At 43.4% G+C, this 14,421-nt stretch overlaps 1 protein-coding gene across 2 annotated transcripts in view; it reads right to left on the bottom strand.

Annotated features, from left to right (window-relative positions):
- The window catches only part of RGS7BP (regulator of G protein signaling 7 binding protein), a 55,360-nt gene extending 48,583 nt beyond the window's left edge, over positions 1-6,777 (bottom strand). Inside the window, exons 1-2 of one of the 2 annotated variants that reach the window (XM_083576299.1) lie at positions 5,743-6,777; positions 2,298-2,464 (exon numbers count right to left, since the gene is read on the bottom strand). In XM_083576299.1, the coding sequence (XP_083432425.1) occupies positions 2,298-2,464; positions 5,743-5,904 (329 nt within the window). In that variant the 5' untranslated portion in view covers positions 5,905-6,777. Of the gene's footprint in view, positions 1-1,039; positions 1,101-2,297; positions 2,465-5,742 lie in introns of those variants that run through there. The other variant, XM_083576300.1, reaches the window with a different exon arrangement.
- Between the last annotated feature and the right edge of the window lie 7,644 nt (positions 6,778-14,421).

Raw genomic sequence — 14,421 nt, 5'->3', positions numbered from 1 at the left:
GTTCCCCCAACAAAATTTAAAAATTTGGCTTTGTAATTTGGAATTTATGTGATGTGATTTAATTTGATGTGATTGGCCAGTTAACAAAAATTATTTTTTTTAAAAAAAATAATTTTCCAAACAGCTAATATATCTAGATATTAAATCAGGCTTCCTCAACCTGATACCTTCCATGTTTTTGACGGCAACTCCCACCAATCCCAGTCAGCCTGGCCAATGGCCAGTGATGATGGGAGTTGCACTCTGGAGGGCGCCAGGTTGGGCAAGTCTGTATTAAAGACACCTGGAAGCTATTTTCCTATATGAGTTATTATATAAACTACTGCAATTGCCCATTGCTTATGCCTAATTAGCTCCAGATTCTTCTTAAAGTCTAATTTGCAGTTGCTACAGTAATGTTAACCAGTGTGGCTAACAGTTCTAAAGGGGGTTCTTCCCCTCATCTATCCAATGGTCCCTGATACATTAAAGAGCTAATCCAAACACCAAATTAGTGCAGAAGAGGAAAGACATTTGCCCATGGTCTGATTTGAGAAAATATACAAGCACAATAAAATTAATACAAATAATGCTTCTCCGAATGGTTGTGGTAGATCTTTCAATTTAGTTCACAGTGGTTTGCTTTTCACCTAATCTTCTTTCCCCAGTCATAGTTGATGTTAAGAACTAGTGTACATGATATCTGAATGGCAACTACCATGCATTTCCTGTAACTGTCACAATAATAAAACAGTGGAATAATGGGACCTGCAAATATTTTGCTTCTAGCCATTTTGTGGGCATTTGGCGCTGCAAATTAGAAACATTTTGCCCTCATTCCAAAATATATCACAGCAGTTGCACTGATTCCTCTTTACTTCTGGAATGTGACAAGATGGGGTATGTTCAGCCTCCTTCATGCCAAGCTAAGGCATGTAGAACAATTTAGTTATTAGTACCGGTGCAAATTGGGAGCGCATTTCAAAATGTTTATCAGAAAGACCCTAACGGGCATCAAACTCTATGTATCTAATGTACAAACTGAGTAGTCACTACTTACCTGGCATAAGCTTTCAAAAGGATAGATTTTTAGCCTCCTTTTTGCAGGTGCAATTAGTACCTGTATGTTTTGATACATAAAAACGAACAGGCAAGGTAAATGAAATGTGTTCCAAATTCTGCTTGCACCTCAGATATAAAAGGTGGGCATTTAAACAAAAGTGAAGATTTTACAGATGCAAACTGTACCTGCAAGAGGGAAATGGCGTTTTCAACAGGGTATTGCTTATTGAATTTCTCTGGTATAAGTTGCTGTCTCAGCTGCAATTACCTTTCTTTCTTTCGTTCTTTGTAAAGACACACAAAAGTCCAGCTACCCGGCAGCAAATTACATTAGCTGAGATGCCATTGTCTGGTTAGCAAAGGCTTATGAGACATGCATAGCTGTGGTCCAGTAACTTCCTTCTGTGGCTTCATATTTACAAAATATGATCTGGAATGGCTAAAATGTGGTCACCCAGCTATTGCTGGACTCCCAACCTGCATCAACTTCAATCAGCAGGGCCAATGGTCAGGACTGAAGGGAGTTGCAGATTCTTCCTACAGGTTAGCTACCACTGATCTAGCACCACTCTCTGTAGCATGTTTCTTTGCATTCATCAATTCACAGTTTAACAGTCTCAGTGAATTAGCATTTCCACCTACTAGTTACATGATAGAAATGATAGATGATAGGTAGATACAGATAGATAGATAGATAGATAGACAGATAAGATAGATAGCTATAGATAGATAGACAGACAGACATGCATTTTGAACCAGGATAGTCCACAGCAGGCTATCCCCCACTCAGTCCTGGGAACCACACTTTGTTGAACTACTTAGAATTCTGTTATAGATTTTTCAGTATCTCCTTCAAAAACACAACATCTAGAGTTTCTACGGGAGAAGGAGTATGTTAAAAGTAGGTTAAACCCTGGCTACATTCTTTGCCACCCTCTTGTTTGGAGCCATTTTGGAAGTATGAGGAGACCAGTCATAATCAAGGCATAAAAAAATCACTGTAACACTCTTAAACACTGCTGTAGTCCTTTACCACTGTAGAGACTACACATTCATCTGGTCCCAAGGGGAAACTAAGGCCAAGCAGTAGATAAGCTGAGGGTGTGCAGTGAGTCAAAACAGGAATTCAGAAGTATTCTGTGCCACCTAAATGCACCACAGCCCTCGATCATCTCTGCTGAGACTTGCACAGGATTATCAGCCACCCAGAAGCTTCTACATGTATGGAACGGGAAGAAATGGAAGAAGCCTCCTACCCAGAGATTGCTGATAGCTTTTGGTGGGCCTGATAGGCGATCTCACATCCTTTGGTTCGGTTTTTTTGCATTTCGGCACGCAGAGATGGACAACTGACCGAGACGTCCCCAATGGAAATGACCAGTTCACGGTACAGAGCCACCTGGGTGTTGAAATCCTGGACAAGCTGAAAAATAAGAATATAAATTATATGCCTATTTACTAATGCAAGGTGCTTCAGAGATAAGGACATTTGTGTGTGTGTGTGTGTGTGTGTGTGTGTGTGTGGCTTCCCCAGCAGGAGCCTGCACTCTTGGATACTAAACAGGACCAGGCTCAGCCTCAATGATGTCATAAACAGCTAAGGATATTGTGGGATCTGCCCTCTGTACACTCAAGAGTATACATTTTCAGTAGGAAAAAAATATCCTGCAAGCTCTAAATATTTGAAAGTGTTTTTTAAATCTTGTAGCAAGCATAAATAACAGCTTCTCTTCTCTCAGAACCAAGGGATTATTTTATCACGAAAGAAGATAATGTTGCCAGAAATAGTTGCCTCCTTTCCCCCCACTGATTTGCAATTTACTGCCCATCTAGGGAGTGGAATGTGCCATTCATTTCTGTACTGGAGATTGCTAACTTATTGTTAAATTATTTTCCTTCTGGCTCCAACGCAGTTTTCACTAGACTCAAGAATCTGAACTTGCTGACTAATAAGAGCTATTAGAAAAGGCCCTCGCCGTTTAGTATTCCTGCAAGCTCTTTGGACTGTGCAAAACAAACAAGATGGAAAAACAGATCCCTCCCCCACCTGAAATACTTCAAACCAGCATTCAACTAGCAAATTCATCTTTACGCTTCTGGAAAATCATTACAAGCTGAGCACTATCAAGACTACTATTTTGTTCAAGTGCTAATTTACTTTTGATTAACCTTCATTTTATTTTGTGGTCATAAAATGCATTTGTTTATGATGTGAAACAAGGGAAAGCATGAACAGATTTTTCCAAAATGTCTCCTTGCGAGAGAAATAACAATATTGATCCTCCCAGGTTTGCCCAGCTTTTAACCTTAATTCTCAAACTTACCATAAAACAGGGGGAAACTGCATCCCTACCAAATGCATGATGGTAACATGGATCCTAATTTCATCAAAAACCTAGATCTGAAAGCCAAATGTTGGGCCATAATCTCAAATTGCAGTATCAAAACAGTTTTGCTCCTACTGCACAAATCATTGCTGCTATTAGCACATAACTAAAAGACAGCTCATATTATCTAGTAGTAATTTTGGCTTTTTACATTTTTTTTTACAAGGAATTACTATAAAGAGGGATAATCCACCCAGTATGTTCAGGCTCCAAGGTATTATTGTGCAGAAGCGTTGTGGAGTGAAAATTAATCTTCCATGTCTTTTCTTTCCAGCCTAAAAATCCACTGGACTGTCAAAAATATGTATTTGACAGATCGCCCAAGCTAGGATTCGGCAATGCTATCCCCTAAAGCTCTTCTGTGAAGCTTCCAGGGCCTTGGCAAAGTCCTGTGAATTCCAGCTTTCATTTTTAATAAAGTTTAAGTTACCAGCCCTCATCGTTGCATAAATAAGTTTGCAAAGTGCAAGGATTAAGAAGAAATCTGCTAGACTGAAACAAGGATGCTGCTAAAAGTAGGTTCAAATTAATTTCGTTTCAGAGCTCAATCCATAAACTGAAAAGTCAATGATCAATTCAAGTTTTTCACGATGGAGTATATAAAAAAATTTAAGAATACGATCGTGAAACAATCTGGGAGTAAGCCCTACTGAATTTAATGGCATTTACTCTTAGTAAACATGCAAAGGATTGGAGTAAGAATGCTTCAATGTAAATTCAACTGTCCCACCAACTGACACTAGGATAGATCTTGAAAAGTGTATGCAAATTGTACTAATTACATGTATCTCATGTATCTACATTAGCTTAAATTAGGCCTCTTAGACCTTTGCGCTGAACAGAGGTGTTCATAATAATAGTAATAACTACAGGCCCAGTAAATATCTGAATTGGACACTTTCAACAGAGCTACCAGGAATTTGCATTAAGTACTCTAAACAGAAGACAAATGTGCTTCTTACTTGGCTACATAACGTATCTGGTACCAACACAGTCCACATCCGACACAAAAGAGGTCTACTAATGGGTCCAGGCTATTTGGGCCACCTGTCAAGGTAAGAGCTCCCAAATTCCCCTTGCTCATCTGCAAAAAAGCAAGCCTTCTCTAACTCTATTTCAACTTCCATGACTTGTTACAAGTTCAAGGTTTAAGAGAAACTAAAGGCTTACCATGCAACCCTACACATTTACTCAAAAGTAAGTCCTGCTGTTTTCAACAGAACTTATTGCCAGGTAACATGTATACAGGATTACAGCCTTACAACCACTTGTGAAAGGCTTCATTTCTAGTTGATGTCAGTGTCTGCTTTGACACACTTTGTTGAAAATTATTCTCCTTACATGCAGTAAAACAGGGAAAAAGAAGACCCACCCAAAGTGGCATAGTATAAGACAGCTATATAACAGGGGGCAGTTAAAAACCTAGGGCATTCCCCCTCACCAGTAACATAAGGTCTAGAACAGCCTAGCACTGAGGTTTAGGCTGTGCATACACAAAACACTTTCCTTTAAAAATAGCAGCAGCAGCTTTGCCATACCCAGTCGAGGGGGGCAATTCTGATCTGCTCAAAAGGAAACTAGTTTATGAGATTGCAGTAGTCAGCAGCTGTTTATCCAGTTGCGGGGAGTTTTCAGAGCAGTTCCTTAGCACTGAGATTTGGCCCGATTCACTTCGGGCTGGTCTTGGGAGGCTTGCAAACAGAATTCAGCATATATTTGTGTCAGATCAGTTAGCACAGTTGCGCGGGATACAAGGAAGCATATTCTTCCCCTCGCTGCACACACGAATACACGCTTCCTGTGTAGTTCCTACAACACGCAGCTAGCTCCTGGGCTGGGATTTTGCCTGCGCTTAAGTTACAGGTGCTTAGTCCGGTTTTTTGCAGCCTCGGGTGCACTGAATGCACGGAGTCCACAATATCCCCTCCACATCACAGGAGATTGTTTCTTCGACGATCCAACCCTGGCTCCTAACCCCATTCTCCTTCCTCCTTCCCTTCCCGCCAGACATCAACAGAAACGTTTGCCCGAGCGCCAGCAAGATCCCAGTACGCCTCCCCTCTTTCTCCATGTCGTCTGTATGTCGCCTGTCTTTTAAGCCGCGACGACTTCACCGGGGGGGGGGGGGGAGAAAAGGGTGTCAACTCCAATACGTACTGCAGTTTTTACAAATAGTGCAACTGCACGTGATCAGAATAGACAAGGCGAAAAAGGGGGGGAAGTTGGGGGGGAGAGGAGTGGTCCCTACCACGAACAAGCCAAATGCATTCAAAAAGAAACGGGGGTGGGGGGAGAGCCGTTGCGTTTTACCCACCATCTTGCAGTCATCCAGGGCTAGTCTCTGGGTCTTGGGGGCGCCCTCCGAGGCGCTGCCTCTGCGCTCACCGTCCCTGCTGTGCAGCGGCGTTTTGCTGATCTGGAAGATCGAGCCCGCGGACCTGGGGCGCTTTTTGCGCCCATTCGGTGCAGAACTCATTCATACACATCCACTAAGCTGCTGCTGCTACGCGGATCCCAGCCGGGGCGGGCACAGGCTTTCCAGCACGCCGGCCCCCAAGCGCCGCTGGCGGCGGCGGCGCGTCGTCGTCGACGATGAGCCCGACGAGGGACCCAGAACCGCTGGGGCTCTTGTGGTTCGCCCTCGGCTGCCGCTTCACAAGCGCGAGGGCTGCTGCGGGTCCTGGGCGCCTTCCGCTTGCAGGGGAGCAGCCGGGTACGCGGTCGCCGCGCCTCGTTGCAGCATCGCTCTCCTCCGGCTACAGCAGCGAGGTCAGCGCGGGGGATGCTAAGCAACTTCTTCCCTTCGGCGGCAGCATTTCAATCCCTGGAGCAGTCGCGGAGCCTGCTTGCCTCCTTCCTGGTCTCCTGCGCCGCCTCCTCCTCTTCCCCGCCGCGATTTCCAGGCAGAGTAAGAAATCCGAGGGCGCTTCTTGGCGCAAGCGGCGCTTCCATTCAGGAGCGCAGCAGCCTCTCTCCCGTCTCGTCCCTAAGCCCTGCGCCGCTGCCCGCGAGCCGCTTCTTTGTGTCCTCCGCGCCCAGCTTCTGGCTCGCCGACTCCCTCCCTCCGCGCCGCAACAGCCGCGCCAGAGCAGAGACGGAGCGGGTGCATGTGTGCGTGTGTATAGGAGCCGGAGTTGGGCGCGCGCAGGCGCACGCCGAGAGGTGGGCCGCTTCGTTTTCCCTTGGCTCGAATTGCTCGGCTCTAATCGCTCGCCTTAAGCCCGTCTCCGGAAGAAGGCTCCCTTGGCCAACGATCCCCAGGGCGAAACCCTGCGGGAGGGTTTGCAGAGAGAGAGGATTGGGCTGGCTCTCCAGATTATTTTGTGCCTGATTTGGCGCTACTCAAATGCAGGCGGAACTCCCCCCCCCCGACCCCAGCGCCATCCCCCAACGGTCCTTCGTAACCCTGGGAATCAAAACAGGAAAAGGTTTGAAAATTGGCCCTTGCAAATTTGGGATCAGTTTTGGGACCGCGCTGCATGACAGGACATCACAACAAGCCACTTCTGGTAGTATGCAAGGCGCTGTGACCCATTATTTCACATTCTCTCTCTCCCCCTCCCCCTCCGCTCCTACATTCTGCCTTCTACCGCAAAGATGTAGATTTAGGTCAATTTGTGTGCCATCTGGATCATGGGGTGCCACGGGCAAAAGGACAGGTGCTTTGCAGAAAGACGTGTTGACCACAGATTGATTGGTCAAGATTACTCATGCAAAGGAGTCGGCCCCACTCGTTCCAAGGAATGCATGCAGGAACCTGACCCATTCATGCTGGCATCTGAAACCAGCCATAATACAAAGTATGGATAGCACTTTTGGGCAGGGCGAGTTATTGGTTGGGGTAGCCTTACACACGTGGGTGTTGCAGCAGGTGAAAATTTTAAATTATACCCCTTTTCGTTTCGCTGCATACACATACCTTCTCTGTAGCCCCTTGCAAATACAATAGAATTTTTGTTCTTTAATGCACCAGTTATCACCTGGGAAATGCTGACTTTAAAAAATGTTTTCAAAAATCTTTTGAAAAATGGAGACTTGCCCTTAAAGGCCACCTGTGACACATCTGCCTAACATGCCTAAAAACATGACACTGGAATTCAGAGTCACCCAATGAAACTGGCCGGCTGCAGGTTCAGGAAGGTTGTGTTGTGTTCAACACTTAATCCAACGTACTGAATTCACAATCACAAATTTGGTTTCGCTATCACTAGATGATCTTTTTTTAAAAAAGTAGAGAAATTCATGGGGAATAATTACAACAATGAGCTATCCCAGCTTCCATGAGAACAGGAAGGTACAGCCAACAAATGAAGTGTTTTGCTGTCATACCCCACTTGTGATCACCTCCTTGCATCTGGCTGGCTATTTCTAGAATGAAAATGGTGGACCTGGTTTGATCCAGAAAGTCGGTACTTAGGTTTCTTTGACTAATATTCATACAACATGGACTATGGTTGTTATTTTAATCAATTTGTGTTTGAGATTTATCCAGCCTGGGTACTTTTGAAGATGGGCAGGATATAACAGCTATAAAGCATAAAACAGTTAAACATTAAAACAAAACAAACCATTCAGTATAGTTAAATAAAACTTCAACCATCTGTCAGTATATCACTTTGCAGGCCAGTTCCTTAGTGTTTGAAAGGCCTGAGGAAAACTGCTAGTCTTTAGCTGGCACTGAAAAATCGGCAACAGCTGATTCTTTGGGGGAAGTGTACTCCATAACCCGGGTGCTATTGTTGAGAAGGCTTTCTGGTGAGTCACTAAGCTTTGGAAGTAGCAGGCGGGCCTTCCCAACAGATATCAGATCATAGGAAGAGGTGTTCCTTCATGTAATTAGGCCTTAAGCTGTGTATTTTTATTAATTTCATTTCTATACTGCTTTATATTTTTAAGAAGCCATCTCAAAGCAGGTTACAATATATTAAAATATCTGCTGTTGTTTCTGCCAATCCTGCCAGTGGTGTTTCATGGCAGGCAGCAGCTACAAAAGCTCAGACTCAGTGTCCTGGGTCTACACTAAGAGACAGCCAATCAGGGCTGCAGCCTCCCAGGCCAGGTGGGAAAAGGTCCTCAAAGCAGAGAACAGGTTGCAGGTCTTCCAGAACTCACAGCCAAGTTGAATTGGTCTTAGTAGCAAATAAGCAGCCAGTGGTGTCTGTTTAAGCATTGGTGTCATATGGTTTTGTACCATTAGGCCCATCAAAACTCTGGCAGCTGCATTTTGCAGTAGCTGCATTTTCCAAACTGCCTTCAGAGGCAGTCCCACATACGTTCCTTGAAGCATGACATGGGGAGCAGTCAGTTCTTTAGGGCTGGCAGCGGAACAGAGATGCTCTCACCCATAAGGAAATTGCAACTGAACCTCATGTCTGAAATGTGTTAATGTGTAGCGCATCTGAATTGCTGCCTTTTCTAAATTGAAAAGGTTTTGTAAGAAAGGCATCTACATGTATTGCATTGATTGGTTGTGAGTCGAGGACCCGCCACCCGCTTAGAGATAAATAAGAACACATGTATTTTAGGTTAATGGGCTAAAGAAGGCCACAACTTTATTGGTTACAGCATGTGAGTGGTATTGGCTTAAGCACTGGATCAAACAATCTATACATGATTCCACCCTGCTCAGTGGGGAGTCATTCGAGGGTTAACAACCAGCGGGTGGAGCTTGCTGATGCAAATACAACTGGAAGCTTCCCCTGATGTCAACGGGGGCACTGCCGCAGCCGCTTAAATGCGGCTAAACCCCGCCCCCAAGCCAGCCCTATTGGCCGGATCAATGATGCAGCTTGGCACCCCCCAACACACACATTTGTGTACACACACACATAGGCTGGCACCCTTCGTGGGCTAAAAATCCCCAGCTCCTCCCTCCCCGCATAGCTACGGCTCTGCCCAATGCATACCTGTTGGGCAGAATAGGCTCTGATATACACCATAGTATACCTTAATCCTTCATCTCTAGTATGAATGAATGAAGATGGTGTTCTGATCTATATGGCAGAATCCTTTCACACCACTCAAAATGAAGCAATGAAACCAAATTGGCATGCTGTGCTAACCACAGCATAGAAGGGACCATATTTTGGAAGGCAAAGGAGCTGTAATTAATGCAGAAAGGTGAGCTGATTGATGATAAGGATTTAACTTTGCCAGTGCTATAGCTTATGATTCCTTGGCAGAAAGGCTGCAAGTTAGTGTTAGAGGAGATGTTTTGCATGCATAAGTTTCCAAGTTCAATCTAGGTTGAGGTAGGGCTGGGAAAGACCCCTGGGAAGCCACTGCCAGTCAGTATAAGTAGTTGCTGAGCCAGATGGGCCAATGGTCTAACGCTGTACAAGGGAGCTTCCTGTATTCTTGCAGTGCTGCCTTGTTGTCATGCGTATTACGGGTTACAGCAATAACAGCAATCATTGTGTTCATTGGAATAAATAACACTAATGTTGTTCAAGTATACTTGTGTTATGTGGTTACACAGATGGAGAAAAACATGATCCTTGGCCAGTTCACTGAGGGAAGCAGCTTTGACTGGCTTGGACACACATTTTTAGAAAACAATTTCCAGAATCAAATGCTGTGCACAGAGAACATTCTGCTACCAGCACTTGAAGGGTACACTTGTTTTTGCACTGCAGACGATCCTAAATGGCAATCAAGATGCCAAACATTTAAAAGTATATAGAACCACCCAGGCTAGCATTTTGAAAATCCCAGAAGTAAAGTTGTCCGTTTTCTCCCCTTACTTGATTTCTTAACCCTTAACAGTTTCATAGGATGCATAAGCTGAGCAGTTAAACTTTTGTTGCCAGCATAGAAGTGATGTGATGGGGAAAGCTTCACCTACTGAATTTCTTCCTGTCTGTTAAAGGCATGGGAGCCCGCTTGAAAACCCTTGAAGCAAGAAGCAAGTAGGACAGTGATATTCTGGAGTATTCTGTCTCGTTCTAGGCACTACATTTTAAGAATGACATTGTAGAACAGGGAGACAAGGATAGGAAGAGGCCCAGAAAAAGTCATAGGAGGAATGATTGAAAGAGCTGGAGAACATTAAGGAAGAGACAAGACAGCCATTGTCAAATTTCATTTTTGAGGGTGTGGGTGGGCAGAGAAGGAAGCAAGACGGTTAAGGGTAGCATAATATTTCCCTCCAGACCCAGAATTTACACAGCAAATAAATGACAACAGGTGGAGCTTTTGAGAACTGTCTTGTGCTAGCCTCACCCAATACACCCTCTTCATATATTGCCCTTCTTGCTGTTCCCGTACCTGAAAGCAATTGTGCAGCTGCTGCCAGATTTATTTACTGCATTATTACATTCATATCCTACCTCCCCCCCAAGGAGCTCAAGGTGACACACACACTTTTTCCCTTCTCCATTTTATCCCTTCAACTACCCTGTGAAGTAGGTCAGGCAGAGAGATAGTGACTGATCCAAGGTGGGCTTCATCCAAGGTGGGTGACTCTGGTCTCCCAGGTCCTAGTCCAGGACTCCTGAAGCTCCTGAAGTCATGCAACCAGCATGATATAGTAGTTAACTATACCATGCTGGTTGCATGACTTCAGGAGCTCCATGCCACCACCTTGCAGGAAGTGCTGAGCAAAATCTTCAAATTGCTGAAGAGCTTTCATGCCAAAGATGGAACAGACTTGTTCTCTGTTACTGCAGAGGACAGCATGAAAACTAGTGGGTGGAAATTGCAAGGAAGTGAATTTCTACTCAGCGTTGGGAGAAACTCACTAGTAGTAAGAGCTGCTCAACAGTGGAACAGTTTGCTTAGGTGCAGGGCTCCCCTTTGCTGGAGGTATAAGCAGCAGCTAGATGGCCATCTGTCAGAGAAGCTGCACTTTCATCCTGCGCTGCAGATATTTCATTGATCAGATGGTTAGGCTAGACTACCTCTGAGGCCCTTTCCAGCTAAGTGGTTCTTTATTTAAAGATTTCCATGCTGACTTTCTCTGTTATTTCATTCATGGTCTATTTACATCAGCAGTGGCGTTCTACTCATATAGACTTAGAGTCTGTTACAAATGTCCAGATCACATCGGCTTGGAATGGTGAGGTTCTCCTTCCAAAACAAATCCACTAAATGTCTGCCCACAGATGGAGAAAATGAAGCCATCTGGAATTTCAGAAATATCACATTGAAGAGAAAGCACATCAGAACTGCAAGATTCTGCTTTGTATTATGAGTATTCCTTATAATAATAATATTAGCAATAGAAACAACAAAATTCACACGAGGACAGCAGTTTTTCAAACAGCACAGATATGTATCAATGCAGAAGCATGTCATCATGTTCACTAGTTATTATTATAATCAATTCATACATGGCCATGTAACCTCTCTGGAAACCACATATATTTTGGCCTTGGAATCTTTAGCAGATCTTGAGCTTTCCATATTATATGGATTGATGCTCTTAGAGAGCCAGAGGTTTATGAGCATCACTGGTTTCTGCAGGAGATTCTTTTGAACAATGGTTCCTCAATTTTTCTTTTGTAATGTAATTCAACAAGGAAAAAAAGGTAGGGCACCATGAGATTTTGGAATGGGGTAAACTGAAGCTATAATTCTAAAATGAAGAAGTTATTAAATGTAAAGCCACTAAAGTTTTTCAAGAACCTTTGGAGAATGGAAGGGTACTAGTTTTCCACTTGAGGTGATTGCATCAGACCTTTGTTAATGAGTGTGAACAAAGGCCTACACTTGAGAAATTATCAAGCCAAAAACATAACATGCAAATACTTTCTTTAGGGATAGAAAGTACTGTGTGTAGAACTTAGCCTTTAATTACTACCCATTAGAGTTGCTGCTGTTACATTGGCTTCCAAGCCAACAGCAAAGTTATGTCAGCAGCAGGTACCACAGGTCCCAATTTCTCAGCCTGAGAAACAATTACTGGGTTGCTGCTTGTGTACCGCCATGGTAACGAGATGCCAAGGGAACTGCATGATTGGGGTTGAAGGGTAAGGCTTTTTTAAGGTCACCTAAGTTGATAGACTCTATCTCCCGTCAGCCCCAGCCAACATGGCCAATGGTCAGGGATGGTAGCAGCTATATCCCAACAATATTTATAGGGCACCACATTGGCTATCCCTGCTCTAGGACTTAGAGACGTGTAACCTTTGACCCTCCAGATATTGGGACTCTTAACTCAATCAGTCCCAGACAGTATAGCCAATGGTCATTTAAAATATTTCTAGGCTGTCTTTCTCGGCAGTGCTCATCCAGTGATACTGCAAGACCTTGTTGTTTTATTAGGTTATGCAATTCATTATAGAGCAGAAAAGATTTGTTGATGGAAGCTGTCAAGGTTTTTCTTTATTAAAAAAAAACAAGTTATATAGTGGCTGAATCAAGTATGGACAGTTCTGATACTAACCATGCCAACATAAAGCCTGTTCCTTAGCAAATTTTCTCAGTTCTTTTTTAATTAACTGGAACATGCTTCCAAGTAAAATAACAATTAGAAATATGGCTAACCAGCCTGATTACAGTGACAGCCTCCACAATACTCATTACAACTCTGCTTCTGTGCTACAGGTGCTGCAAGACCCCTGGGGCTTTGGGGCATGAAGTGATAGTATGGTGTCAGAGACTCTGAAGCCACTCTTGTGAGTGATCCCCAGCTGTTCTTATTGCCTACACACTCCATTGCATTCACCATCACCTCTGTTGCTTCCTTTTGTAGCTCTGCTTTCTGTGGCGGTAGTGTGTAAAAGGGTGTGTAAAGGACTGGACACTGGTGGTTCCTATTAGGTTTCACCTAAATAAATTTGAACTTTTGTGATTCTCATTTTAAAAATGTTGCTGTTGTTTAGAGTGCTGCATTAATTTACAAATAGAAGGAAAAACTGTCAGAGTGGCTTTCATAGCATTGATGATGCCTATGCCCTTCCTAGCTTTGCAGTGCTACAAAACACAGATCTTTATAGCTAAAATGAGTTGCATAAAATAAAATTCCCTATGGAAATTTATGAATTCATATCTGCCATCAGATTTGCTAGAAAGACCCACAGTCAATAAAATAAAGAGCAGCCCACAGGACATAAAACAAGGGTGCAGTCTGAAAATAAAATGACTCCTGAAAGCTGCTGAGAGTAAACTACAATATTTGATCAGATGTCCAGGTGGAGTTGTCCAAAACATCACAGATATTTAAGAGTTATCCACAAGACTGTGAACATGAACTCAGCAGAAAGCCTCTAAGAGAAGTTTCTGGCAATGTATCAAGTGGCGTTTTGCCAGATGAGCTGCCAGAAATAATATTGTATTGGATGTGATCTTTGTATAGATATATCGAAAACTATTACGTACAGTTTGTACCTTCAACAAAAGATGGAGCTAGAACTTTTGAATGGTTTTGTGTTTATAGAGTGCTGTCACTGTACATTGGCAAAAGCAGACATGTCCCTGCCCCAAGGACCTTACAATTTAAATGGATATTAGGAAAGCAACAGGGCGGGAGGAGAAAAAGTACTGAAGAATGAACATGCACACATTTGATTTATTTTAACATTTCAATCTATTTGTCAATTTAAAAAAGAGTTCACAATAATTTTGGGGCTTGGTGGGCCTCTACATGGAACAGGGCCTAATATATTATGTAACCAATTCTCCGTAAATTCCTTCCTCTTGAAATGTGCTGTGCTCCTGCAATTTTAAGCTTTTGCCAAATTTGCTCTCTCTCTTTTTGATATGCTCTTTTTATGTTATGGATTTTTCTCCTTTTTTGCACATCAATTGGATATCTTGATGTTTAGTGGCATAAACATTTTGATAAATGTGTAAACAAAGAACAATTAATTAAGTAACAATAAATGCAATTGCTTATACAGTGGTACCTCGGGTTAAGAAGTTAATTCGTACTGGAGGTCCATTCTTAACCTGAAACTATTCTTAACCTGAGGTACCACTTCAGCTAATGGGGCCTCCTGCTGCCGCCGCACCTCCACTGTGCAATTTCTGTTCTCATCCTGAAGCAAAGTTC

This window comes from Podarcis filfolensis (assembly GCF_964270895.1).
Source record: "Podarcis filfolensis genome assembly, chromosome: 11".
NCBI lineage: Eukaryota > Metazoa > Chordata > Lepidosauria > Squamata > Lacertidae > Podarcis > Podarcis filfolensis.
The sequence above is the reverse complement of the archived record's forward strand: the minus strand, read 5'-3'. Positions and strand labels throughout refer to the sequence as shown.